Source organism: Colletotrichum costaricense, assembly GCF_030867565.1.
Source record: "Colletotrichum costaricense strain IMI 309622 chromosome Unknown Scaffold_7.1, whole genome shotgun sequence".
Lineage (NCBI taxonomy): Eukaryota > Fungi > Ascomycota > Sordariomycetes > Glomerellales > Glomerellaceae > Colletotrichum > Colletotrichum costaricense.
This window is the reverse complement of record NW_026848236.1, coordinates 2,135,778-2,162,869: the sequence shown is the minus strand read 5'-3', so window position 1 is coordinate 2,162,869 and position 27,092 is coordinate 2,135,778. Positions and strand designations below refer to the sequence as shown.

Here is a 27,092-nt window from a genome sequence, read left to right as displayed (position 1 = left end):
GGGTGGGAGAAGTTCCTTTGGAGAAAGTGCGCTGAAGAGCTGATGCTTCCGTTCACCTTGTGAGCTTGAAGCAGTATGATGATCAGTAATCGTACAGACCTTTCAGGTTTGATAACGGCAGATGATGGTAGCGGATACCTGACGCCACCCGAAACCTCCCAGGGACATCAGAAGCCTTGTTCGTCATTCTATTCGACCTGGTGCCGGACGAATCGACTTTTATGATGTTATCTGCCATGTGTTCGATTTGGGTCGAGGCACTGACGGTTCCCTATCAACCTGAATAATAAAAGTCCATGCGTTTTCCCTCATCTCTAAACTGGGAATATTCGGGATCCCATAGGCTTATTTGCATACATCAGTGCAGAAAGTTCAACCTAGGAGTGAAATAAGGCTGGTACCGATAACTCCATCATCTCATCAAACATACAATTTTCTGCATCTATCGATGGCATGGTCCCATTCTGGAGAATACCGGGAGTACATTGCTCCGCAGGAGAGCCGATAAATTCTATCACGGCTAGATTCTGACGAGTACACCCGGCCCCATTCCCCAATGCAAAACCCCATGAGTACGGGCAAGAGGATGGAAACCGTCCTTATTGGGTTGACTCATATGTCGTGTTCTCAAGACCGCTACCATGCCATGATAACAGCACCCGCGTAAACTCACTTTTGAGATGGTAAGAATCGCCCTTCGCCTTCAGTCGAGAGACTGTGATCAAAGGCTCCCTAATATTGGTCAGCTGCCCGTTGTCAACTGAACAAGTTCAGCTGATTCTCAAGACCCTGGACGAGTTTAGTGTTTTAAGGGGGAATATACGTTCTATATCCTTGAGATGGTGTCCCTTCCACGAATTATGGAGCAATGTTGTCAAGAATGAAGCTTGTAGTTGGAAAGACAGGACAAGTAAGAGCTCAGAGACGAGTCTTGATGTCTCCCTCGAGGTATGGTACTTCGAGGTGCAGTGTCTGTTTCTTCATGACTGTCACGTATTCATTGAGGTTTGATTGGACCATATAACAGAACAGTTCTACCAAGTTGTACTATTCTCAAAGCGGGAGTTGAGAAAAGAGCTCGTCCGTCCGATAGGTAATGAATCAGTTGAGGTCTAGGCACGAGTCTACATGAGACCAGATCTTGCGGACGCACTCATGAACGGACCAGGAGAATGAGGGACCGCTGACTCCGTAAGATTTAAGAGTGGACAAATTTCTACAAATGTACCATCCACACGACGAGGGTAATGAAGGTCGATCCAGTTCCATAGCCTCACGTCAGGCTGAATCACATCCCTATGTGATATTGGATAGTTACTGCCATTCGTATCTGCCTTCTGTGACTTAATCAAGAGAGAAGGCCAGCACTCAAGGCCTACATCACAGCAGCCGGGAGTCGTAGACTACCTAGGTGCGTAGTGGCATGTATACAACACGTCAATCGATTCTGTTAATTTCGAAAACGGCGAGAAGAACGCTCCAGCCGATTTCACGTGCAACGGTTGTGGGAATCAAGATGCCGATTAGCCTCGCTCTCAAGAGTGACTGAATAGCCCCGCTCCTTATCTCAATAATGTAAGTTGAGAAATAAGAAGAGAAAAACAGCCACCAGGCTTCCTGAACACGTTATTTCACTCCTTCACTCTCAACTAGCTCATGTGGTCGGTTCTACCACTATGCTAAGTGAATAGAGAACAAGAGTCTACAGAACGGAGACGGAGATTGAAGCGCAAGCAACAACAACCTAAAACATCATTCTTAGCAAATTGCGTGATGACAAGATGCGGTGAGATACCGTTGGGAGACGTAGCATTGGCGGATGATCAAGGCCCGACAAGCCCGAAAAATACGTGAACCAGACGTCATCATCGCCCAGCGAAAGACCTGGCTCACCCCCGCCTCAGCCAAGCGAGGGGCCCCGAGTCAGCAGCCATCGGAGCAGGCCCTTCGGAGCAGATATGCCTGAATTGTGGATCATCGGACCGGCTCAGTGCCTCGGACGTACAATCGGCGACTCGGGGATTGTTTGTTTAATCATGCGCGGCAATCGAGGACGGTACAGTCAAACGTTGTGGATAGAGAGCTGCCCACCAGAGAGATGTTGTTTTTTGTGTTTTCGTTTTTCTCTCCTTATAGGCGAGTAAGGTGCTCCATGCGAGCCATCGATAACCTCGCTATAGGAGTCATGGTATATGGATGTTCGCAAACGGGGGATTCCGGCTTACCTGCCAAACCCGTCACGAGTCCGGATATTGATGTGGAAACTTACAAGAAATGAAAAGAAGCTGAAAAAAAAACAATATGTCAACCGCAACATTAATGTAGCTCACTTCGTGTAACTCAACCTTGTCTCGTGTAGTGTCTGCAAATCCGGGTGTCATTGGTCCTGCAGGTGACCACATGAGCGTCGGTCTAGACAAGGCCTGAGTAGCGACTGGGACAAAAGGACCGGCATGCTATGTTTCCGGGATTGGTTGGTGTGGTTGAAAGAAGAAGCCCAGTATTCCGTAAGAGTTTCGGCCATCAGACTGCTGAATGAGAAGCGATGATCATAACTCTGAAAAGACCAGTCAAGCTGGATCCCACGTTTGAGGCTTGGCTCAACCTCAAATGCGGTAAATGGCTGCCGAGTGAGAAAAGTTTGCTGATGATGCGACCTCCACCGCCATGGGCGATAGCAAGGCGAGAGATTAGACATGGATGGGCACGCCTGGGCGCTTGCCATGGTGCTGACTCGAGGTCCCAAGAATTGAGGCAGTCCGCCCTTGTGGCGAGCCTAGAGCGCTGAATGATGAGACGAACATCTGAAGCAAAACAAACTGACTTGGCGGGAAAAGTCCGTGAAATTAAGTAAAATCTCACTTGGTCAGGCGACGGGGGACGAGGGACAAGGAGGTGGGACAAGAGAAGGGAGGGACAGAGACAAGACTCACCAAAGTAGTCGATAACAGTAGTGTCGAGCGCAGACGGCGGAGCACTTTATCTTAGCGCGAACCAGGGCTCAGAAGATCTTCGCGGGGATCCCGCTGCTTCGAAAACGAATGAGAGACGAGGTTAGCGACCAAAAAGGGCTCCAGCCAATGGATAAGTATCATCTCCTCGAAGCTAGGTGGTCTTGCAGCAGGGTCGTGACTGGGGTCTTGTTAGGACAAAGCCGCGGGGTCCTTGCATTTCCCTCGTGTCTGTTCCTTTCGGAGGGGGAGCTAGAACCTGTTATGACGTAGCTTGTTGGTAGGGGGTGTGCGAAATTGTGAGGGCGCAGACTCGGAAAAAGTGAGGTTTTGGATTATTTTTGAATCTGAGAACCACCTGGGTCAAACGGATGGTCCCTGGCCAGTTGGGAACAGTGACAGGACGCGAGGACTTGGGAGGTCTCAAGACTCAGAATCGAAGTGAGTCACTGTCAGGGGTCCAACCAGATGGGGGCCGATAATGGTATTCTCCGCCTGGGACAAAAGCTGATTGCGCTGCTGATGCAGATGAGGGAGCATACCTCAGCATGGCCCAAGGCGGGGCACGTCTTGAAGGTGGTGGGAGCGAAGTGGTTGGATTTCCAACAATGGAAGAGTGTGGTGTGAACGGCCCGGCGCAAACGGTCCAAGTTGATCATGGCAGGCCCCCACGGCCCCTCCTCTCCCGTAATGTATCTGTACTTGTCGACCACTGCCCGGGTGACAGGGTCAGCACACGACCATGAAGTGGGATTCGTGAAGAATGGGAAAGAGGGACGAGAAGGGGGAAAACCGAGAAATACGAATGGCGTACGACATTGTAAAGGTGTAATGAATGAGAAAAAAAGTGACGGTTCCTTGGTGGCTGGTCCCAACAGCTGGCCCCTCCCTGTCGTAACAACACCCTCCCCTACCCCTCCTCCTGCTGCCCCTCCTTATCGTTATCGTGTGTCTACCTGACGGATAGGTGGTGCACGCCGGCCGGCAAGTCGGCGGTCAGTCCATCCGTAAGGTAAGGTAGCGCGAACCACTTGATGATAGGATTCGCCATGATGCCGAGAGAGAGACCAGGCTCGGTTACGTCGATCAATGGTAAAACGAGCGAGGAACTGCCGAAGGATATCGACTTGAGAAAACCTTCCGTAAATGTTGCTGGCAATGAGTAGGTGTATGTATCGAGCATCTTAAAGCATTCTTTTTGATGGCATCTTGTCGGCACGCTCGGCGGATTGTCGGGCCCCTCGTGCTTCCTCAAAAGGCGATCGCAATTCCGCAACAATCAGTGTACTCACACCCGCTGGGGAGTTGGGAAGTTCGCCGTCATACGGGATACATCTGGGCAGAACAAAACCACGGCCGAGTAAGACAGCACACGGTGTGGACCGACAGCAGCTTCGTCACTTTCGGACCTTTGGTTTTGATCTGGCAAGCAGGCCAGTAAACCGGTGAGAGGCGAGCAGGGAGTCCGCAGCATCACGGGCTTGCTGGGTTCTTTTAGGTGCATTTCATGATCGAGGGCTGTCCGGCTGAGGTCAAGTTGTGGAGACACCGTGTCTCGCAAATACCGGGGAGAAGAGGGCAAACGCAAGAGAAGCCGTCGGATGCGGCAGTTTGAACTTTGAACCGGACAGCCTGAGAATAGGCTTCACTATTAGTCCTTTTTGTGAGACTTGAAATTGCAAAAGACGGCATATGAGGATAGATATTGCAAAGAGGCTGGCGACGAGATGTTTCGTTTTCAAGACGGGTGAGTTAACGGCCGAAGGGCGGTTGCAAGAAAAAAGAAGACTTGCCGGCGAAGCAAGCTTGGATGGCAGGACCCCAGTCTGGATGCAAGTTCAGGGTCTCTCCTTCTATTCGCCAGATGAGGGAAGGTGAGCGGATGAATAACCAACTAACTTATCCACCAGGAAGGACTCACAGAGTATAAAGTGCCCCAATTACTACTGCGCAAGGTATCCGTACATCGCTGCGAGGCAAGCTGCAAAAGACACCTTCTGGTAAGGGAAGGCCGCGAGTTCAGGTTTTCCAAGGGCAGAAAGTACGAGACAACCACCTATCCATACGGATACCTCACTCGTCTTAGCAACCAAAAGCCACAGCACAGGAGGGACGGATAGTGGAGGACGACAGGCAGGGTACATGGCGGGTGTTAAGGCCGTCTTCATGTATAACAAGCCGAAAACATGCTGGTGCTGCGAAGGGCTCGCATATGGCGCGTGCGACTGGTCGATCAAGTTGAGTTTCGTAACACCTGACAAGCCTGCCTTAGTTGTGTGTTAGTCTCACTCTCACTCTCACTTTCGTTCTTACCCTCACTCACTCTATCGCCCGGCCCTGGTTGCTCTCAGGCCGAGTCGAATCACACGGACCCAGAGACAATCTCTCACACCCGAAGCCATACTACTTTCAGTGTAGCTTCCTGTGAGAATCCGACCATGATTTGTGGTTTTGTGGTGGCAGCGAGCTATTGAATAGTGTATTTTCTTCGGCGTGGGAATTGGCTTGCGTCTGGAGTGCCACGGACAGAGAGCATGCAGAGCAGTGGTGAGTGAATTGGTGAGTGATTACCTTACAGCCTACAGGGTCGCCAACCCCTCGTCACTATCATCATGCCAGTATCCTGCAAGCCCAGTAAGCCATGCTGTGCCCACTGAGGTGATGACCAGGGCCAGCCATGAGATCCAGCGCCAGCCTACCAGGTGTGCTGTGAGGAGCTCGCAGGTCAGAGTGACGAGAAACGTTTCTAGACACAGCCTCACAGGTCATTCATCCGTGGCAAGGGCGCTGGGCCGTATTTGTTGATACTTGATACCTTTCGAAGAACATTGCGAGTGTGTGGTATTATTGATTGCCCTGCTTGGACCGGCCGAGCTCAGGTGGTTCATGTGAGCACCTCACTCACACTTAGATGGAGCTGACCAACTGAAGCCAGGGCCCAGGACTGCCGTTGCGACCTACTGACACACCCCATGGCCCCCGGTCGTTGACGTTTACATACATACCGCTTTCGCACCACGGCCGAAAGGTTTCGTCCTTTCACGACCCGGTCACGACATGATGATGCCCGGTGGAATCACGGCGGAGTTATTGGGACTTCCCTCGGGGGGGGGGGGGGGGGGGCGGGGACAGCTGGAGTGGTAAGTGAGTGGGTTCTCAGCTCCGTCTGTCAGTCTGATCAATGGGCAGGATTGCGAAGACTCCAGCGTAACGAACCTCGGAAAGAGAATTTGTCCACGCTCAGACGTTTCCGGCAGGCCAGCATATCGTCGCTTCCGAATTGTAGTAAACTGCTGAGGCTGCTGATGCTGATTATGATGCCAATATGCTGATGTGCCGATGCGGTGCGCTTGCATTCCCGTCAGCGCCCGCTTTTCCTGATACATCTCACTTTACACGCCTCCAGCAGCAGCGACTCCCCTCATTTTCATCCATCTGTTCAGGCCTCCAGCCCAGTTTGATCATGGATGTGGTCACGAACGGAAAAGATGCTCTTTCTTTGCCGACTCTTTCATTCTTCGCAACGCTCTCGAGGCCCCGGCTCCATCATGTATGGTTCTTTGAGAGCAAGGAAACTTTCAGTCTACCGCCCTTGTGCATCGATCCGCCCACAAATGGTCAACTGCGGATACCAACTTACATGGTTTCTGCAATGGTCAATATATGGTTCAAGAGAAAGGCGACACCTGTTGGCAATGACGAGACCTAGCTGCAACTTGCAGCACATCCTCAAGCCTCTCCCTGTCCACCGCCGCCACCATCAACCACCGCTCGTCCGCCATTGAGGTGCTTGTGACCTGGTGTCGACCCAGTCTTTGGCGTATCACAATTCGTCTCTTCCCTCGCCGCCTCTGAAAGTGTTTAGGAAAGGAAAGGTGCCTTGCCGCCGCCGACTGACACCCGCCCGCCCCCGTGGGATCCGAACAGCCAACAACGACCCAAACACACCCGCTCGCTACCCATGTCTGGTAAGGTTGCTCACGTCTCGCTCACTTTTGGTGGCTCACCTCGGACGGGGGCGCTAGCCAGGCGTGCCAGGCAGGCTGCAAAAGGTTACCCTCAGTCTCAAGGGAAGGGCAAGGGAAGTAAAGGGTACGAATACCCACGCAAGTACGGTGTATTCGTGGCTCACTGACTCTCAGTCTCAGATCCGAACTTGTCTTGGCCTTTCTCTTTCTGCCTCTTCATCCGCTTCCAGCTTCCGCTTCCAATGCCTGATGAGCACCCGACAAGGGACTTTTCATTTAACCCTCGCCCAGCGCAGTCCATGTCGCATAGCTTGCCCCTCCAAAGAGACGGAGCCACGCATACCCCAGGGCCGGGCCTGCTTACATGTGGAACATTGACGTGGGAAAGACCACTGCGAACAAAATGAGGGCATCGCACAAGGTAGCCGTACCCAGTCATCCAGCACATTTCCGCCGTAGTAGTAGACCGGCACCCGAAGCAGCAATGGATAATAAACATCTTTGCCAACAGAGCAGCGCCAGCAATCAGCACCCGCCCGGCCTGGACTAGGCCACGCGGTCGAATTTCCGTCATTTCTTCCTTCCAGACTGATCCTGTCGCTGTTCCCGACAGACAGCCACGTCCAATATTCAGTATTTTCCAGCCCCGGTTTGGCTTACTCTTACTGCTTATCATTGTTTTTGGTGGACCCGGCCGTACACTCAACTCGGTCACCGGAGGGAAGGCTTCGTGGGGTCCCGAGGTGAGGTGAGAGGGCCAAACGATGGACGAGTCGGATATAGCATTATTATGAGGGCAAAATGCAAACCCAAATGCCCCTCGTTGAATGGAAACAAAATGGCTCCCAGCTGGGAACTGGACTGGGTCGGCGGATGCGCATGGCCCTGCAAGTCTCTTGCTCGGCGCTCACCCAGTGGTCTCTAACTCTCACACTTACTTCCGCACCGTACCCCCAGCGTGTATCTTCCTCTCACGGCAAATCGTCTTCTGAGTCCCGGTCTTTTTTTCTGCCCTTGCTCCCTGACCCGAACCCCCCATTGGGTTATTGTCTGCCGTCTTCCCTGGCGGGAGTGCAGCGCCATGCCATGCCACGCCCAGCTTTTGCCTGCCCTGCCAATGTTGTGCTGTGTGTACGGATACAAAGTAGTGCTCTGTGTGCAGTGTGCTGCGTGTTGTGTGTGTGTGTGTGTGTGTGCCTCTGCTCTGCTGCTGTGCTTTGCGTTGCGGCACTTTGCTTCGTCGTCTTTGGTTCGCTCTGGTCCAATCCATTCCTGTTGGAGCAAAGCAATCCAACCTAGCCCATAATTACCGCCCTTTCTGCCCTGCAACGACATGACTTTCTGGACATGGAACATGGCCCCGGTCATGGACTGCCCTTTGGATCATCGGAGGAGTAGCGGTAGCAATATCTAGCTGGCTAGCAGTACCGTAAAGTAAACGCCGGTCGGTTCGAACCAGCCCCAGCCCGGCCCAGCCGTATTGATTGTGCAGTCTACCAATTCGGTCCCGTCTTGTTGCATGGTTTCCCTCACTCTTTCTGCACATGTACGTATGTATGCTCTTGCTAGTCCACCCCCCGTCCCGGTGTCATTGCGTGGGACTCTCTGCGAAGGGCTCCATCATCACTGGTCTTGTTCCAAGCCTGTCCTTCGTGAGGGTCGAGTGTGAGGTGAGTGTGAGCGAGATACCTGACTTATACCTCTGGGGGTGGTGAGGTCCAAGGTGGGCTTTTGCTTTGGCTTCCGGTGCCTTGTCTGGACCTTGCCTCGTCTTCCTTTCCGGTTCCCTTCCACCCATTCCCATTGTCTCTTAGACCTTGCCTGGCTGGAGTGTCTCCTCCTTCGTCTCTCCGTCGCTCGTCCATGGCCCTGTCGAGCCGACCTTTCTTGCCTCCCTACTAATACACCTTGCCTCAATAAGTGGTGGTGTCTGTCGGTCTGGCGTCTGGTGTCCGGTGTCTGGTGTCCCCAAGGTTCCCTTCCTTCTTGCCTGCGACGAGATACAAAACCCAAGACTGCCTACCCACCCCTCTTTCCTTGCCGCGCCTTCCCTTCCCTTTTCCAACCCCCGGTGGCCGTCTCTCGTCTCTTCTTCCCACTTCCTCCTCTCTTCCCGAGCCATCGTCGTCTCACCGATACTCTTCGCCGCCCACCGACCGCTCGTGAACCTAACCCAACCTTACCTTCCAACGTCTCCCTCCCGAACCCCATCGACCAATATCCCTTGCTCGGCGACATCGGCGTCACGACGTATGCAGCCTGTCACAAGAGAAACCAAAACCCATCGAGTCACCGTCACCCCTCTTTTCGTCTACCTAATAAGAAGACGAACAGGCTGCCTTCGCCCTCGCTCTGCTCCTTTCACTGCCTTACTTGGCCCATCTCACCTTGCCTAGCCTCCTCCTGAGTAGTCATCCTCAACGATACTCATACACACCACATCCATATAAGGTATCCCATCCCTCTGCCTCGATCCCCCGCCTTGAATGGTTCCCACGCACAATCCTCTTACACGCTCCTCCTTTCATCCCTACTCCATCACCGCCCTGCGACAAGAGTAAGAGCGAACAAGCAGATTAAGAGACACAGACCGCTCTTAATACCAGTTCGTTACGAGGAACGCCAAACAGTCGTTTTTCCTCTCTCATTTTTTCTTAAAAAAAATTTCCCACGGCATGAAACTCCATCGTCCTTACCCAGACTGCATCTTACCTGTTACGGCCAAACAAGACAGACGCCTGCATCCCGCTCTTTTGCGAACATCCGACTAACTTCTGAAAGCGGCATGATCCAGCGGCCCATCCCAGTGTCTTAGCAGCAGCGCCCCTCACCTCACAGCCGCATCACGTCCCGCTCGACTCTTACACTTCATTCCGCCTCGACCACCCCAGGTACCACCCTACTGAGGCTGGGAGTTTGAGCACCTTGTGCATCACGCCTAAAGGACACGAACTACAACCAAAAAAAGGTAAACCTCGATGGGTTACTGGGGAGAAAACATTTCGAGCCGACCTTGGAAACTCTTTATCGCCCATTGATAAAACCAGCGACGACTCTTAATTGAACGCATTCCGAAACCTCCAGACTCGCCCACTCGGCCGCATCTACCCCTCCTCCAGTCAGTCTGCGACGACTTGCCAACAGACCACATTCATTTCGGAGCCCTCTCACTTGAACGATCCGCTTGCCTCGACCACCGGCAGCTTGTACGACGACGAACGCACCTTCTGATCGATTGAACAAGGGCTTAGAAGAAGCAAGCGAGCGACGCCGTGCAGCTGCATACAAACAGGGAAATCAAGCGACAACAAGGAGGGGAATAAAGAAAAGAGCCAAGTCATTTGGTGAAAGAGAGACTGTGATTCTCCAACAGAGGCAATACTAGCCACAATTCAGAAGCCGGCTTCACAGCGACAGGCTAGAGGACTTTCCTCACGCAACGGTGGAAGGGATTTACAGCATGGACGAAGCCATGGATTACGCATACCATCATCCGGAGCAGCCTCAGGGTCAGGCACAGAATCCGTACGCACAACAGCGACCACGATGCCCTTATTTCCTCAACAGAGAAGGCCAACAGCAACTCCCTGGGATGCCACAGCACCGCTCAACAATGCACTATGACCCTGTTCACTCTTCAGCGAATTACCCAAATTGGCAGCCTCAAGTGCCACCGATACCTGGGCCATATCACTGGCAACACCAACCCCACATGATGAACCACCGGGGACATCCGGCACCCCAGCACCGGCCTTCGAACTCGGGCTCTGAGGCACCTTACTACAACCATGTACCTGTTCCGAACTTTGGCAATGTGGCTGGTGGCTACTCAGGGGCACCCCCAAGCGAGATGGTAGGCCCTCCAACCATGCAGCCGTCGTTCCCTCATACGCAGCTCCCTCCGGTGAGATTCAATCTTTCGACAGCCCTACCAGCAGGCCATCCGGCACAAGGCCAGCCGTTCTACACCAGCTCTGAGAGGAACTTTGGTGGGCAAAATGCTGCACCTCGCCACAACGCCTTTAACACGGCTTCTCACTCTGTGAATACATCAACTCCTCCCGTAGCACAAACTAGCTCAGAACACCTTGTGGCAGCCCTGAATCCTCCCCAGATCGAGACATCAGACTCTACTGGAGGTACAAATCAAGCACCATCTTCTGGGGCCAGCATCCAGTTTGGATCTGCTCCTCCTTCATCTGCTCTCCACCGCAGCACTGCAACCTTCCCCAATCCGCCGCATGACGTTCATCAACCTAATTCAGGTGAGTGCGGTTTGCCTGTACCTGAGACTCTATCTGCTAATGATGCCCGGAATATCACAGGCGCCTCATCTTCTGGAGCCTCGAGCTCATCAAGCAGCTTGGGCTCGCATCACCATCCAGAGCGACGTCGAGTTCCTGCCATTCGGCGTGCGTCCAGAAGACAAAGCCCTCTTTCCGACAGTGATGTCGATTCCGACCGAAGCGCGCTCGAACAGGTCATAGCATTGGCTGGAAATCCAACGCAAATGGCGCGTCATATTATGACTCTGGAAGAAGACCACGTTCGGGCCGCTCAGTTCATGCGTGGCTCTGTGACCACGAAATATGTGGCGTCTTCATCGGCTATCCAATCTCTTCAGAGCGTTCCGATTACCGAGCTATCAGAAAGCGAAAGAAGTGAGTTATAAGGACTCTGGCTCTATTGCGAGAGAAAAAATACTAACACGATTTGATAGCCTGCGTCATCTGCTACAATGAATTCGGTGTGGAAACACCCGAGGGCGTGAAGGAGGCTCCGTTGCGACTGCCCAAATGCAAACATGTGTTTGGTGATCACTGCATCAAGAAATGGTTTGAGGAGTCGGACAGCTGCCCTTACTGCAGAGATAAGGTGCCGCACGAAGCCAGGATCACATCCACACACCCAGACTTTGACCGGTACTACCGCAATCGTGGTCAGGTGAATCTTGGAGGTCTTGCTGGTTACGCTGGCTACATGCGAGACAGGGACGCCAGTCTTGCGCAGGACGACTCAAACCGCTCGCAAGGATCTGGATCTAGCCATGGTGAACGCCGCTCTCCCCCGACAGACAGCGGTGAAAGTCGGCGTAGGATTCGACCTCGTACTGGTATTCAAGGGCCAGGGTCACCAACATTCAGCAGCAGCCGGCCCAGACCAGTATCCAGCGCATACGAAAGTAGTAGGAGAGCGCATGCTGCAATTCCTGCTCTGCTCCCACCTCGTGGAGCTTTCGCATCCAACGGCTCCAGTCGTACGAACCACGGTGCTATATCACAGGTGTCGTTTTCCGGTTCCAACCTGCATCAACACCATCATCAGGCGACTGGCTTTACAGGTCAAGGAGAGAACGGGAGCGCCTCGACGCAGGGAGTTCCGATACTCGCACGCCACCCTAATGGAGCTGCGCCAACCGCTCTTGGCGTGCCTGAAGGGCTCCATGGGAACGGATATCTGAACCCCGCGAACCGAACCTCACTGCCGGCAGTCCTTCCGGGCCCTTGGATCGGAGACCTAACAGCACCCGACGAAAGCCATCGGCGTATGATGGGTGGTGAGAATGGTGTGTCGCTTCAAGCCAACCCATGGGTACGGGAATAGGGAAGTCAACATGGACTTGGCGGCTGTGGACAGCGTAGGCGTGGACGGCGTGGCCAGTGGAAACGTAATTGGTATACTGGATATGGGGGACAGTTTCACTAACCAGTCTGCAATTTTCTTTCGTGGAAAGGCTCGGTTTGGCATGCAGGATGACCTTTTACACAGATCGACCACGGCGTTTATTTCTTTTATTTTTTTCGGTGGTCATGGCGTTTCAGGGAATCAGGGATCGTCATCTTCGTGATAGCATGATTCAGGATCCAAAGTCTCTCGGTAGGATTCATGAGGTCTATTGGATCTGACTGCTTTTAAGGGCTGACCACTTGGGGGGCCAGCCTGAGTGCACACATCATCAACACATTTCAGGGAATCAGGGATCGTCATCTTCGTGATAGCATGATTCAGGATCCAAAGTCTCTCGGTAGGATTCATGAGGTCTATTGGATCTGACTGCTTTTAAGGGCTGACCACTTGGGGGGCCAGCCTGAGTGCACACATCATCAACACATTTCAGGGGGGCACTCACTTATTTGGTGTTGGCCTGTAAGCCACGATACGCAAACAATGCGACACCGCGCACATGGCGGAAGCGACACAGCAAGCTAGTCTAGTTGGTTCTAGTTAGTTGAGCAGACGAATACATGACTCTATCCCACTCATATTCCGTTTCCTTTCATCGCTGTAGAATCCAAGTGTATGAGTGAAATTGTTGGCCTACGCGGATTAAGGCATAGGTTTTCCATAGCTGACCTCAAAAGTAGGCAGGCACACAGGTATTGATATGAGACATCACGGGACTTGGTTGACATACAAACTCTTAGCTTCTAGGCAATGATTGGACGGCGAACACTCCCCTTTTGGCCGTTGGAAAACGAACTTGGCGGAGAATGCAATGTGGACGGCACGGAACGGAATTTGGGGTCTCAGTAGCCCGTGTGAAATCCGTCGGGACGGAGGGGCGGCAGTGTCGTGCTCGGTTTACGTTTTGCGGTTCTGTGGATGTTAGACCCTGGCCCGATTCGGTGTTTTGGGTTATCCCGGCGGGTCTTGTCCCGTCGGGTGCGGAGTAGGAGTGTGAAGAGGGGGAGGAGACCCGAGGAGAACGACGACGAAGTCAGACTTCTGGGAGGTTTTGCTTGGGTTTTCCTTGACTTCCGGGATGATGGCGGGTTAGTGGAGGCGAGGAGAGGGGCAAGAGGAAGAGGGGATGGTTAAGTATCTGGGGTGCAGTTCCGGCGGGCACCTACCTCATTGCTCGTAGGACGTCGGAAGTTTGGGTGGTTGTGTTAGCTCTGCCGCGTGCGTACGAGAGGGGAATCACGAATCATGGGAGTTTTTTGGAGAATATCAGATGGTAGTATTGTAATGATACACTCGGAGAAAGCGGGTGGCGAGGTGTGTATCGCGTGTAAGTGGCTGGGTTAACATGGGGAGACAGACAGATGGACACGCAGGCAGTGGTATCACATCATTCTGCTGATTGCGATCTATCTTTCGACGCTGTATATTCTGTTCTTTGCCAAGGTTTGAAGTGGAAAGTTGACTTACAGACAGGCATCGATGCAGAGACGTGTAAGCGAATGCGAACGAGAGCCCCTCGCGGCCCGAAAATGGATGATGAATGATGGAAGAGGTTGGCCGTGTTTCCCATTGGCTGGAGCCTCGTTATCCATGTGGTCCCTTTTGCGTGGCATCCGTGGCGTCCGTCATCACGGGAACTGTGCATTCTGCCCAGAGGGGCAGATCTACAGTATGGGTGGGATTTAGACTCTTTAGGGACCCGTGTTGTATTATTTCAGCCGTTTAATCACCCCACATCTTGACTGCTGTTCTGATGCCACGGAAGACTGCCACCCGAATGTAGAACTGCAGAGTCGCTGCTGCTCTGCCACAGTTCCTAGCTGTCATAGATTGCCGCTTCCTCCCGAGCGGTGCAGCATTCGCTTCGAATGGCCGGGCGGTGCATTATCAAATGTTTTAGAAATAAGGAGGGGGGGGGGACGGACGTGTGCTGCCAGCAGCAGGACAAGACGCTTGGGTTCATGGCAGGCAGGACAATGTCGTTAAAGAGGCGGTAAAAAGGGTTTGTATCACCAAAAGCTATCTTTAGCGTGGTAGAATGGTAGGAAGATAGATGGGTTGAATGAAGGGCTTCTTGATTTTGAGCCTCACCTCCACGGACGGCGGAACGGAAACAAAGCCTGCCGTTGAAGGCGAAGGCTAAAGGTGGCGGTGCTGCTTGTTGTGTTTCTTGCACTTGATGTTTCCCGTTTTCTTGTATTGGCCCTTTTGGGTTGTTTTAACCACCTTTTATTTGGTGGTCTATGTCAGGTTTTAGGCCTGTGCGTCTCTCTGTTAAAAGATGGTCAGAACAGAAGGGTGAGTTTAACAGAACAGCCCGATGTTTGGTCCAAGAACGCAACGGCAACGACTTGGGCTGAAGTTGGGCGTTCAGGGGGGCAAAGTTAAGTTATGGTTCTTCTTGACAAATCAGTTTGAATTTGTCTTTCCTCTGGTCGTCCAGACGGGACGTCTTCTAATGCTGTGCTATGCCCCATTCTTAACTCATTTTGCAGAGAATAGTCCAGGGCTCTGCTTGTTTGAACAGGTGAGGGGCCAAACCGAGAAGGAAGAGAGTGAGGCTTTTGGTAAGAGAGGCTTTTGATTACCTTGTTTGGGTAAAGGTCCCCCGTATTCCTGCAAGCCGTACTCGTCCTGGAGATGAAGGCGAAAATGTAGAACAGGAAGACGAAGCAGAAGAGAGGAGCACTGTCCACGCGATTGAAACAGGCATGCTATGCGACTTGGCCCTGCGCCCCCCTTCCAATCGAAGGGACCATCCGAAACGATCAAGTCGGACTTTTCTGACTGAGCCAATCGCCTTTGCTTCGCACGGCCAAGCTTGGCGTGGTATCGGCATGGGACTGGACCGAGTCGCTGGAATCGCAATAACGTTGTATCCTTTGCTTTTTCCTTTCGCTCACTCTCTTTAGTCCGGGATTCGGGGTCGAGGAGAGGACGGGTAGTGGTTCCAAGGTGAGCCAAATGTTACACCGAGAAGAGGGTAACCCGTATTGCGTACATAGCACTCAATGTTGGAACTCAAGACAAAGGCAGAGGAGCGCCACGACTGAGTGCAAACGGAACAAGACTGGCACAGCTAGAGACTGGACGGTGCCCTCCCAAGGATTTCCAAGGCGGCAACATCCCGCCGGATTTTCCTAGCACGGTAGAAGAAGAAAAGAACAGCAAGCGAACGAAGAAGGGTGGGATCGGGCAAACAAATCATCCCAGAAGCCCGTTGGACTGGGACGATGGCCAGGGACCCCCCTCAAATCCTGTCCCGGACTTTTAGTTCCCCTTCTAAACTTCTTCCAGATATCTAGGCAAGCTGGAGCTGGGCCTTTTCGGTTTCCAAGACACGACACAACCAATCCACGGCGAGCTAGGACGAGAATGGCATTCAATTCGAGCCTGGTGTCTCCATCAAAATGTAGTGTACTCATCATCCATAGCACCCCTCCCCCTACCATCCCACCTTTTTTTGAACAACCACCAGTCGCGGGTCATGTGCCGATTCGTCGAACGTGGTGCTGCTGCCTTTTTGCGGATGAACTTCTGAATCCCGGGCGTACTGCAGAGAACATATTCGCAGGTAGAGAGAGTAAGACGGAGTCGGGATGCTGAGGTGGCATACCGTATACACCATGAATCGCCTACGGATACCAAGACGGAGGAGGAAGAAAGACGAAAAAAGGCAACGAAATACGTACAACTATCTAGCTCCCTTGTCAAGCAATCGAGCCGAGCTCTCTTTCTCTCTCCACCGAGCTGCAGAACGAAGCCAAGAAATCCGCTAGGGGCTCTTTTGGAGGGGGGCAGAGCAGCTTGCAACCAACGGCAGACCGGCTCATTGTCATCACTCCAGCTCCGTTCCCCAGCATCCCATCTCGTTTGCTTCTTTACTTTAGTAGGGGAACGTCCTCCTCCACCACCCTTGCTCACTCCATTGACCTCGGATGCCACGTGCTTTTAGCGTGTGGTTGCTTCATCGACTTTCATCAGAGATAACATCTCAGATCTTCTTTCTCAGATTCACCAACCCAGAGTTGACAACAATACGGTACTCTTCATATCTTTCTCTTCCGGTTGAGATAAAATCAGAATACAACAAAAGCCGGGTTCGTCGTTTGAAGAACTTCACTCACCCCTTCTCCCAACCACCCCCGGCATCCCGTCGCGTCTCGTCTCATCCCAACTCCGTTCTCCATCGTCTCGCCCATCTGTGGTCTCCGACAGCCAAAACTCACCACCCCACGGCCCCTTGTCTGAAGGGACAACCCAAGAACGGACTTTTGGAGGAACCAAGTGCCTACTTTACCTTACGGGCTGAACAGTTGGAACAGCGCAGCAAATAAGGGACTTCCCATAGAAAACGCGGTACGTGCGTGGATCCTCTCTTTCCTGTGTGTGTTTCTCTCTATTTTGCGGCTTGCCTGGGTGTGCATGTGCTGGCGATGCTTTGGTTCCATGTCTGCAACCCCGTACGCATGAAACAGATCGACCCGGCCCTCATTCCACGCGGGATCTGCCTCGCCTTGTCTGCCCTCTTCTACCTACCACACGCCACCACCACCTCTTTTCCCTTCTAATTGAGAGCTTAAACTTCAAGAAACAGCTTTGATCCGTTGTTGTTCCTTTCTGTCTATTTTACCATTTACCTTACATAACCTTACCCTTACCCGGGAGTTTAAACGCCCAGTCTGGCTTCTTCATTTGCGTGTCATTGGGAAAAGTGCTGGCGACTTACGCAAACCTCCCAGGTCAACAAGACATAGCACCAACGAAACCGTCTACTGCGCGCTTTTCGACATTGAGGTCTTTTTACGAGAGTTCTAGACGCAGTCTTTGATAGATCTCGCTTTGCTCAATTCGAAACTCGGACAGCTCGCCTTTTTGTCGCAACCTAGACGTTGGAGTCGTCGTCGTCATCAAAGAGAACTAGCTACGCAGACAACGCTCCTCAAAAGGAAAAGAGACTCGAAGAACAACCGCAGCAATGAGCGTCCCTTGGCGCGGAGTGTCCGTCAGCTCGGCTGCAATCGCCGTACTATTGGCCCTGCGACAACCAGTATTCTCGAGATGTCACCTTCTAGTCGCCTTTGTGGGCGCATTTGCCTTCCAGATGCTGTCTTGGGGCATCTTTGTCGTCTTCTTGTTCCCCCAGTACTTCTCTTCTCTGCGCTCGCTTCCGGGGCCCAAAGGTGATCACTGGTTGATGGGACAGTACCCGAGGATCATGCGTGAGCCGACTGGCGTGCCCATGATTGAATGGTGAGTATAACACCGGAGAGAGAGAAAGCTGTCTTGACATGTGACGTGAAAGAGACTAAACGTGTGCGCCACACAGGATCAACACCATCCCTCACGAAGGCATCATTCGCTACCGCGGCTTGTTCAACCAGGAGCGCCTCCTAATCACGTCGCCCAAGGCCCTCGCCGAGGTGCTCGTCACCCACAACTACGACTTCAAGAAGCCCGGCGCCGTCCGCTCGTCCATTGGCCGCATCCTCGGCATCGGCGTGTTGCTGGCCGAGGGCGACGACCACAAGGTCCAGCGCAAGAACCTCATGCCAGCCTTTGCCTTCCGTCACGTAAAGGACCTGTACCCGCTCTTCTGGAGCAAGGCATGCGAGGGCGTCCAGGCCATCACCGATGCCGTCCACGCCGAGGCCGCGAAGAGCGCAACCGAAGGGCTCACCGACCCGGAGAAGGCCGCCCTGGGCCCCAACACCGCCGTCCTGGAGATTGGCAACTGGGCGTCGCGCACCACGCTAGACATCATCGGCATGGCCGGTATGGGCCGCGACTTTGGCGCCATCCGCGACCCGGCGAACCCCCTGAACCAGACCTACCAGCACGTCTTCAAGCCGAGCCGTCAGGCCCAGGTCCTCGCGGTCCTTGGCCTGCTCCTCCCGGGTAACCTCGTCCACCACCTTCCCCTGCAGCGCAACGGCGACATCGCAAAGGCAGCCAACACCATCCGCGCCACCTGCCGCGAGCTCATCCGCGAGAAGAAGGAGAAGCTGGAGCGCAAGCAGCTCACCGACATTGACATCCTGTCGGTAGCGCTCGAGTCCGGCTGCTTCACCGAGGACAACCTCGTCGACCAGATGATGACGTTCCTCGCTGCGGGCCACGAGACGACAGCCTCGGCCATGATGTGGGCCATCTACTGCCTCTGCCTCAACCCAGAGGTCCAATCCCGCCTCCGCCTCGAGATCCGCGAGCGCCTCCCGACGCCGGGCACGCCCGGCGACATCACGGCCCTCGACATCGACCACATGCCCTACCTCAACGCCGTCTGCAACGAGGTCCTGCGCTACTACTCCCCGGTGCCCATGACCCTCCGCGAAGCCGCCGTCGACACCGTCATCGACGGCAACAAGGTGCCCAAGGGCACGCGCATCATGCTCTGCCCGTGGGCCACAAACAAGGACACCTCGCTCTGGGGCGCCGACGCGGGCCGCTTCAACCCGGACAGGTGGCTCCCCTCGCGCGACGGCGACGCCGCGGAGACCAAGAAGACGGCCAACAGCGGTGGCGCGATGAGCAACTACGCCTTCATGACGTTCCTTCACGGGCCGCGGAGCTGTATCGGGCAGGGGTTCGCAAAGGCCGAGTTTGCGTGTATCCTCGCCTCGTGGATCGGGCGGTTCGAGTTCAGCCTCAAGAACAAGGAGGAGTACGACGAGAAGAATATGACTATCAAGGGCGGCGTCACGGCGCGTCCGTCAAAGGGCTTGCACGTGTACGTCAAGGTCGTCGATGGTTGGTGAGGTGCTTGTGCGCGTGTGTAGGGGTGTGTGGAGAGTGTAGGATGTGCTTTGTGTTGTAATTAATGATGTGAGCATGACTGGCTGGCTGGCTGGACCGAACTGGGCTGGGTTCCTGGTATGTGTGAAGAACACAAAATGACGTATATAATGGGAAAAGGGGGCACGCTGAGCGCGCAGACGAGCGAGGTCTGTCCCAGCAGAGTGTTCTGGATAGCATTTGGTGCTTGGGAAAGGATAGAAGAACATGGCGTTGGAAACAATAACACATATTCGTTTTGAACATGAGAGGTTATCAATTGGGGTTTTAAATCAAGGGAAGAGAGTCCGCCCAGAAAGAGACCAAGTCCTCCCGTAAACAGCTTATTAACATCTTGAAAACCATGGTAATTCTCAACCCTTTATCCCCTTTCGCAGCAAGCAATCTACATCGCTGAGTTCTATGCCGGGTACGATAGGTAGGTGACGCATCTAGACCAAGGTAAACAAACCTGAAATGCTTTTGGTCATTCAGGCAGGCACGACCGGCCCGTACCTTCCTCACCTTCCCACACATTACCGGCGAGAGAAGGCTATATACCCCCCCTCAACACCATTCCCGTCACCAGCCAGCAGGCGCCCGTCTGGCTCGACGGGTCAGGTCAAACTGGCTGGGTGGTGGAGTGGTTCACGGTCGACTAGCGATTACGCCTACAACTTACTCGACGACAGGCTCCGAATTCGAGTTCGAGTCCCGGCATGAGCACCTAGAAACTTCCCAGCATGAGCACCAAGAGATGTAGCCCCCAGTTCAGCACCGGGGGGGTGAACTCTTTTTACTTCCCAGTCGCAATTACGTTCTGAACGTTCCTGGACTTGGCTGACGAGAACGAAGGAAGAAGATCTTGTTGTATGTATATCATTATCTTCTTGTAACTGCCATAGCCAGACTTTTACCTCCTCTATCCGCACCTTCTTCCGAAATCTCTTACCAGCTTGCCTTGAGCGCGATCGCTCTATCGCAATTACAAAGCGCTTGATTCCCACCTTTAAATAGATCCGGTTGGGGGTCCCAGGGTCAGGAATGTTTTCCTCAAGCCGGTTCACGATTGGGAGAGAGTCCTTCGGCAAACACATAGTAGCCTACTATCGCCGCTTCTTTGCGTTTGGTACAAGCTTTACGCCCTCATGACTCCCGGAATCCCACAACACCTTGCATGGGAGGTATAACATGGCACTGGGAGCTTCTCCCCCGTACATTCTATACATGATACATACCCAATCTGGAACACCAGTCAGCAGGGCGAAGAAGCGGTCTCTGATTCGAGTTGTTATCTGAGTAAGAAAATATGCGACAACCACGCCAGCCGCTTTTCGCGCGACGAGATATTCACTAGGCTCCCGCAACATGTGCGAGAATTGATAGAGGCGATGGTGCACTCAAACGACCCGACGGCAAGGGCCAAGAGCTACTCACACGTATTAGGAGTTTAGAAAGCAGCATTCTACAGGCAGCAAGTCGCCCAACGAACGTATGCACCTCTCGGGCTTTCGGCTTAGAGAGAAACGCATATGTTCAAGACGCAATCAAACCGACAAAAGGCTCTTTTCTCAACCACAATGATATACGCGCTTTAGAACGGAGGAAGATAGAGGCTTTGGACTTTCAAACAGCAATTACTACCGAGGTGCTACCAAAAATGGGAAAAGAGCACTCAGGAGGGTCACTTACAGGGTACGGAGAAGAGGATCTCACCACAGAATGGAATGTATCCAATGGATGCCCAGTTGGCCAGCTATGGGAGAGTTGACCTTGCTGTCTGAGATTGTGCGATATGAAAGTAAACCGCCTTGCCCAGCTGGGGCACTTTACGTAAGGAGGAACAGAAACAGAACACAGGCCAGTAACGAAAGAAAGGGTCTCAATGAGGGCCAGAGACGGTCAAAGGGCAGCAACTAGAGGTTGAGGTCAGACATATTTATTTGGTTAAAAACCCTAAACTTCCTGTGGAACTGCGCCTTGCGCGTATCTTACCATGCTCGGAGAAATGACTGCTTCCTATTGAAGCTATTGTTGAGTTCAAATAAAGTTCATGCGGTTGTACTTACTGGCAGTGTACCGCAGATGTCCTCTACGACTTGAAGACGCTAGGCTTAGACTTATTAAAGTCGATGTTTGGTATAACAGAAAGCTGGGAGAGGTTCAGGGTCCCACAGTAATGAGATGTACTGGAACATTTGCTAGACTCAGTGGTAGATCCATCGCATAGATTGCCTTTCATCTGCTTGACCAAGCTCACGAAAGCTGGGGGTATAACTATGAATGTACGAGAAAAGAAAAGGGCGGCTGTATGCTTTTGCTATGGAATGATATTCGCACAGTACCCCTAGACTCTCTTGCCTTGCTTCAGTAAGTCGCCAACCTTGGGCGGCAACACCAAGGCACTTCTGTCGTTCCGCCTGTAAAAGTCAACGACTGCCAGCGCCGTCTTCTCTGGTAGATCCTCTTGGATGAAGTGTCCGGCTTCCGGGAATACTTGTAATGCGTACTTGCCTATTGCCAGGGTGTCAGTCAGCTCTTATCTAGCTAGAATGGTACGGGGAAAAGAGAGCAACGTTAACGTACCCTGCATCTGACCGATCGTCAACTCCGTGTCTAATCTGTCCGTACCCGCCAGCAAAAGCAGTTTTCCACCCCTCGCCTCGAGGAACTTCTTGCTCAAGCCGACGAACCAGCCTTCCCAGAACGGTTGCGTCGCCGCCAGATCCGTTCGCCACCGCCACGGCCTCGTCGGGTCGGTGGAGTCGTCGTACACCAAGAGCGCTGGCACCGACGTCCGCGCCGACACCGAGTTGCGGACGGTGCGCGAGCGGATATGCCAGTCTATACCGGACTGCAAACTGGCGAAGCCGGTGGGCCGCGTTGAGAGATATGTGAGCATGCTCTGCAGAGCGTCCATTGCCGAGCCCTCCACGACATCCAGAACGCCGTAGCCGAGCAGGGCGTTGCCCAGCTTCCCCGACTTGGCTAGATCCGTGACGACGGCGCCGCCCAGCGAGTGTCCGATGAGAATGACGGGAGGAAGTTCAGGCCAAGACATCTGGGCTTTTGTCAGCTGGATGACGCTGAACAGGTCCTCCGTCAGGACGTCGAGCTTGAGGTCGAGCTCGGTGCCGTCCGTGATGACTGTCGAGCCATGGCCGCGAGCATCCGGAGAAAGAATGCCGGCCGAGGGGAGGCGTTTCCTAATCTCGGACGAGAGGGCCGCAAATGAGAGGCCAGAAGAGCCGGCGCCGTGGTGCATGACGAAGAGGGGTCCCTTCCCGACAGGGGAATTGAGGTAGGCGTGGTACGTCACGGTGGCAGAGTCATCGTCTCCGACCTTGGGCTTCAGGAACAATTCTCTCTCAAAGTAGGTTGTCCACGGGATTTGCTCCAGCGTGCGGCCCCTCGACACACTAGAAGCGGATATCAGCGTCTTAGTGTGAGCGCAAACTTGTTTTCCTTCCTCGGGCCTCGTGGCAATGGCGGGAGGGGAAGAACAGCAGAGGGCAAGAGGAAAGTACGTTACCCTTGCGGTCGAGCAAAGAGGTTCTGACTCGGAGATGGGATGATTGTGCCGGTAGAAGAAGCGGAGGAGGCGGACGAGGCCGAGGAGGAGTCTCCGTCGTCCATGTGCTCCGGCAACTCGGGGAGCTGATCGGTCTCGGGTTCCTCGTCGAGGTCGTTGAGGGGCTCCGGTAGAGGATGCATGGGGTCGAGTTTCCTCTTGGCCCAAGCTCTTTGCAACTCACTCATGTTGGGCTGGCCTTGGGATCTGCCGACAGCTTCTGCCAAAACAGGTGGATGGTGTTGCTTCCCCTTTTCCTCTTCCCTATGCCTTCTATAGTGAGGCAAGAGCAACTTCCGGCGTGGCTTCCGTTTGTGTGTGTGTGTGCTGCAGGCGTTGCCGACCAGCCGGGATGCCAAGCCGATGGTTGCAGATGCAGGAAAGTTTGATGAGGGGAGAGATCAGAGACGATCAGAGCCGTGTAACTGAGATGGCCGCAAGACGAGGCCCGTAAAAAGGGGCGGAAGAAACGAATGCAGAGCAAGGCTGGAACCGCCAACTTTGAGCCAAGTGGCATGCTGGGAGACCAACTTTGGAAGTTTGAGTTGCCGTCGTGGGGATGACGTTCAGTGGGGTGATGAGGGGCAGCCCTTTCTGCTCGCACTGTGCCTCAATAGTGTTTCGTGCATGGTTTACAGTGCCTAGATGCAATCTCTCGCACACGCCGGTCTAACGGAGGCAACTGTGCCCCAAAAACGCTGAAAGAAAGAGTGGCCCGTCCCTGCCATGTGTTCCTTCCTTAGCGACAAGACAAAGGCGAGCGAGGTTTCCTGAACATTTTCTTTGTTGAGCTGCCTTGAGTTTCTTACTCCTCTGGGAAGACCGCTGTACCTGAACTTATCACAATACACACACTCCCAGAGCCAATGGTCTGATATCGTCTACATCGTCAGCCTCTTCCCTTCAACTTCACTCATCACTCATCACTCAATAATCACACACTTAAGACTATTAATTTCCGTTCCATTTGTAGGTATATACTTATCCGAGGCCCTTTCCTCCGCTATGCAAACCCTCCGCCTTTCGAACCCCAAAGAAGAAGATTACCTTGCGGTCATAAAACATGTATATCCCCACAGGGGATACCGGGCCTGCTTGGTTGTGTAAGTTGCTGATAACGACTGCATACAAGGGTCCCTCCAATTCCTTTTTCCTCTTCTCCTTTACGACAAAAAGGCAAAAAGAAACGAGAAACACAGAGAGGCAGCCGTCGATATCATAACCATTGGTGTTTGCAGAGGGTGTAAAACGTTGTTGTGTATATCCGTAGATATCTTTGAGAGGAATAATGAGAGAGACGGACAAATGATGAGCAGACCCAAGGAAATAAGTTTTTTTGAAAATATAAAATAAGAAATAAGGAAAGGAAAAAGTAAATAGGATATAAGTGGCTTCCTTTCTGGAATCTCTGTGAACAGCTAAGAGAGATCCATATGTCATACATTCCACACTTCTATGTTCATTGTCATTCCAACAGGTACACACGCCAGTCAAGCCGTCTCCCGATTCTTTCAGCTTTTCTTTCAGTGATACACACCCCGGTACCCGCCACCACCATAGCCGCCGTGGGGGTTGTGGTTGAAGTCGCCGCCCACGTTGGGCAGTGTTGGCGCCCGGTCGGCGATGGGTGCCGCGCCGAGGACGAGGTTCTCGCGGCTCTGGTCGTGGTGGGCGTTGCCATAAGGCGTGCTTGGCGCCAGAGGGCGGTAGGGAGCATTGCCCGCTGCGCCCATGTAGTGGTCGGGAGACTCCGGGCGGTGGTCCTTCTTCTCGGGGACGCTCGACATGGAGAAGGTGGTACCGGCCTCGGGATCCTTGCGGTCCATGAGGAGGGAGTTGCGGGCGTCCAGAGGAGTGAGGGTGTCCATGTCGCGCTGCATCTTCTCTGTAAAGGGGGTCAGTAACGTGGTATTCAAAAAGCGCGGAAGCAGACTTACCCATCTCCTTTCTGCGCTTGCGGTGGGGGTTCTCCTTGCAGCAGGCGTTGATCGCGTTCCACATGATCAGAAGAGCGAGCACACCGGTCAGAGCGGACTGGACGGCAATCAAGACAACGCCAGTGACGGTCTGGGTGGTCTGCGCAATGCCAAACTCCTCGACAAAGACGAGGATGCAGGCAACCGAGAGGACGCGGACGACCTGGATGGTGATGTTGATGACGTTGCCCGACTTGCGCTCAAAGGGACGGCTCCACAGCAAAAGGCATAGCATGAGACCCTCAACGACAAGCTGGGCAGAGGTCTGTGCCATGCCGTGGCCATCGCCAGCAGCAAGAATGCAACCCTTGGCGAACAGGTAGACAATGACGGGGACGAAGATCCACCAGTAGTCCTTCTTGTAGGACTCGTAGAAGAGGCTGTACTTCATCCAGTTGTTCTTGTCATCGTAGAGACCGCTGACATCGCCCTCGGCCTGCTTCAGCTTGCGAGCAGTGCTCCAAATCTTGTAGGAGAAGAAGGCGAGAATGCCAGTAAAGATACCCAAACTGACACCGGCAAGAACCTTGGCAGCCCATGAATCACCGTTGGTAAACTGGAAGATGCAGTACAAAACCCAGATACCATACAGCAACATAATGAGCGAGGTGATGGCACGGGCAATAGATCCCCAGTAGTGCTCACGGAATCCGGCAAGACCCTTAGGGAAGTTACCGAAAAGGGCCCAGAACTCGAGAATGACCTTGACGAGGAGAATTCCGACAATGATGGCGGCAATGACGATGGCGACGATGAGGAGAACGGTCATGAAGGTGTTGGACTTGGGGACACTGAGAGTGTTGACAAAGGCAGTAATACCCTGAACCTTCTGCTTGATAGTAGTGACCGGGTCGTCAGAGTCACCGCTGGTGGTACCGTTGACGCTGGTCTCAATCTCTCTGAGGACGAGGGCTTGGAATGTCTCGACGGCACGCTTGGTCTTGAATAGGGCGCTGCCACCGTCGACGGTGGAGCCGTCGGCGAGAATGAGAGTGCTGTTCTTGAGGATCTCAACGCTGTCCTTGCTCAAATCACCGCCGGTCGCACCACGGAAGTTGTCAATAGCGACCTGCATGTCGGTCCAGGGAATGATGCCGCAAGAGAAGCCAAAGTTCTTGACGAAGCTGCTGTAGACGGGAGGGTAGCTGACAGAAAGCATGCCGTTCATGGCCATACCCTGGAACCATCCGAAAACCTCTGTGAAACTGGGGCTGATGGTACCAGCACCTCCAGTGCCGCTGCCACTGAGGGCGGCACTGCCTCCAGCGAAAGCAGAGCTGACTGCAGACACACCAGTGGCGACAAGAGCGAGACCAGCAACACCGGCGGCAATGTAAGAGACGGCAGCGACGCTGGCGGTCTTACCGTTGGTGACCTGGGACGTGATGCAGGCGACCTCTTCGTTGGTATCGAGGGTCTTGAGCTGAAGCTTAGCCTGAGCGGCGATATCGGGGACTGCGAAGGCGATATCCGGGACCATGCTGGCATACTCATCAGGAATCTTTTGAGTGCCACGAGCAGAGAAGCTGCCGGCGGGGACTGAGATTTGTTAGCATTTTCCGTAATCGAAACGTCAACTCATCGACAGCTAGCACATACCAGGGCAGAGCTGCTCGACAAAGGTTCCTGCTTCGCATGGGTTGAAGGTGTTGGAGTAGATGGCAGTGCCATAGGCGCTGACATCCAAGATGGCTGTGACGTTCTGAACCTTGGAGCTCGTTCCTGCTACATCGAAGGTGACGGTCTTGTTGTCGTTGTTGTACTGAATGTCAATCTTCTGGACGGAAATCGCGGTATCGTTGCCGCAAGTCGTGAAGCTGCTTGTCTTGAGGATGGAGTCGGCGAGGGTGCCAGAGGCAAATGCGGTGGCCAAGGCCAAAAGACGCTTCGGGCCCCAGTTGGGCGCGGTTCGCGTCATTTTGTTGTGTTGTAAAAACAAAGTTGTGGTTGAAAATTCGTTGTTCGTCGTTCTGTCGGGAATCGAAAAAGTTTCCCAAAGCCGTGTGATGGTGGGTATATCCAAAGTCTATACTTTTTGAGCCTCTTTGTGCTTCTTTCTCCTGTACTCCCAGCGATTGATGTCGTCCCTTTCCCTGCTATAACAGATTGATACGCTTTGATAACGAGTTTGGTGGTGAGAGATAGGGGGGGTTCCGTGTTCGTCGGG

General features: G+C 53.4%; 7 protein-coding genes across 7 annotated transcripts; 4 read left to right on the top strand and 3 right to left on the bottom strand.

The window, feature by feature from the left end:
* Positions 1 to 3,403: 3,403 nt before the first annotated feature.
* Positions 3,404 to 3,770, bottom strand: CCOS01_07879 (uncharacterized protein; the record flags this gene model as incomplete). Its single annotated transcript, XM_060456042.1, has 2 exons — positions 3,404 to 3,663; positions 3,755 to 3,770. 2 exons carry the CDS (start codon positions 3,768 to 3,770, stop codon positions 3,404 to 3,406), a joined length of 276 nt encoding a protein of 91 aa, XP_060313934.1.
* A 3,513-nt stretch (positions 3,771 to 7,283) lies between these two features.
* On the top strand, positions 7,284 to 7,469 carry CCOS01_07878 (uncharacterized protein; the record flags this gene model as incomplete). Its single annotated transcript, XM_060456041.1, has 1 exon — positions 7,284 to 7,469. The coding sequence occupies one exon, from the start codon at positions 7,284 to 7,286 to the stop codon at positions 7,467 to 7,469; it is 186 nt and encodes a 61-aa protein (XP_060313933.1).
* Positions 7,470 to 7,798: 329 nt separating this feature from the next.
* On the top strand, positions 7,799 to 8,225 carry CCOS01_07877 (uncharacterized protein; the record flags this gene model as incomplete). Its single annotated transcript, XM_060456040.1, has 2 exons — positions 7,799 to 8,038; positions 8,100 to 8,225. The coding sequence occupies 2 exons, from the start codon at positions 7,799 to 7,801 to the stop codon at positions 8,223 to 8,225; spliced, it is 366 nt and encodes a 121-aa protein (XP_060313932.1).
* A 2,154-nt stretch (positions 8,226 to 10,379) lies between these two features.
* Positions 10,380 to 12,523, top strand: CCOS01_07876 (uncharacterized protein; the record flags this gene model as incomplete). Its single annotated transcript, XM_060456039.1, has 3 exons — positions 10,380 to 11,184; positions 11,245 to 11,580; positions 11,640 to 12,523. The coding sequence occupies 3 exons, from the start codon at positions 10,380 to 10,382 to the stop codon at positions 12,521 to 12,523; spliced, it is 2,025 nt and encodes a 674-aa protein (XP_060313931.1).
* Positions 12,524 to 17,582: 5,059 nt separating this feature from the next.
* CCOS01_07875 (cytochrome P450) lies at positions 17,583 to 19,362 on the top strand (the record flags this gene model as incomplete). Its single annotated transcript, XM_060456038.1, has 2 exons — positions 17,583 to 17,857; positions 17,934 to 19,362. 2 exons carry the CDS (start codon positions 17,583 to 17,585, stop codon positions 19,360 to 19,362), a joined length of 1,704 nt encoding a protein of 567 aa, XP_060313930.1.
* A 2,363-nt stretch (positions 19,363 to 21,725) lies between these two features.
* Positions 21,726 to 23,137, bottom strand: CCOS01_07874 (protein phosphatase methylesterase 1; the record flags this gene model as incomplete). The annotated part of the gene is made up of 3 exons (XM_060456037.1): positions 21,726 to 21,892; positions 21,965 to 22,797; positions 22,911 to 23,137. 3 exons carry the CDS (start codon positions 23,135 to 23,137, stop codon positions 21,726 to 21,728), a joined length of 1,227 nt encoding a protein of 408 aa, XP_060313929.1.
* Positions 23,138 to 24,472: 1,335 nt separating this feature from the next.
* On the bottom strand, positions 24,473 to 26,843 carry CCOS01_07873 (transient receptor potential ion channel; the record flags this gene model as incomplete). Its single annotated transcript, XM_060456036.1, has 3 exons — positions 24,473 to 24,834; positions 24,887 to 26,464; positions 26,525 to 26,843. The coding sequence occupies 3 exons, from the start codon at positions 26,841 to 26,843 to the stop codon at positions 24,473 to 24,475; spliced, it is 2,259 nt and encodes a 752-aa protein (XP_060313928.1).
* Between the last annotated feature and the right edge of the window lie 249 nt (positions 26,844 to 27,092).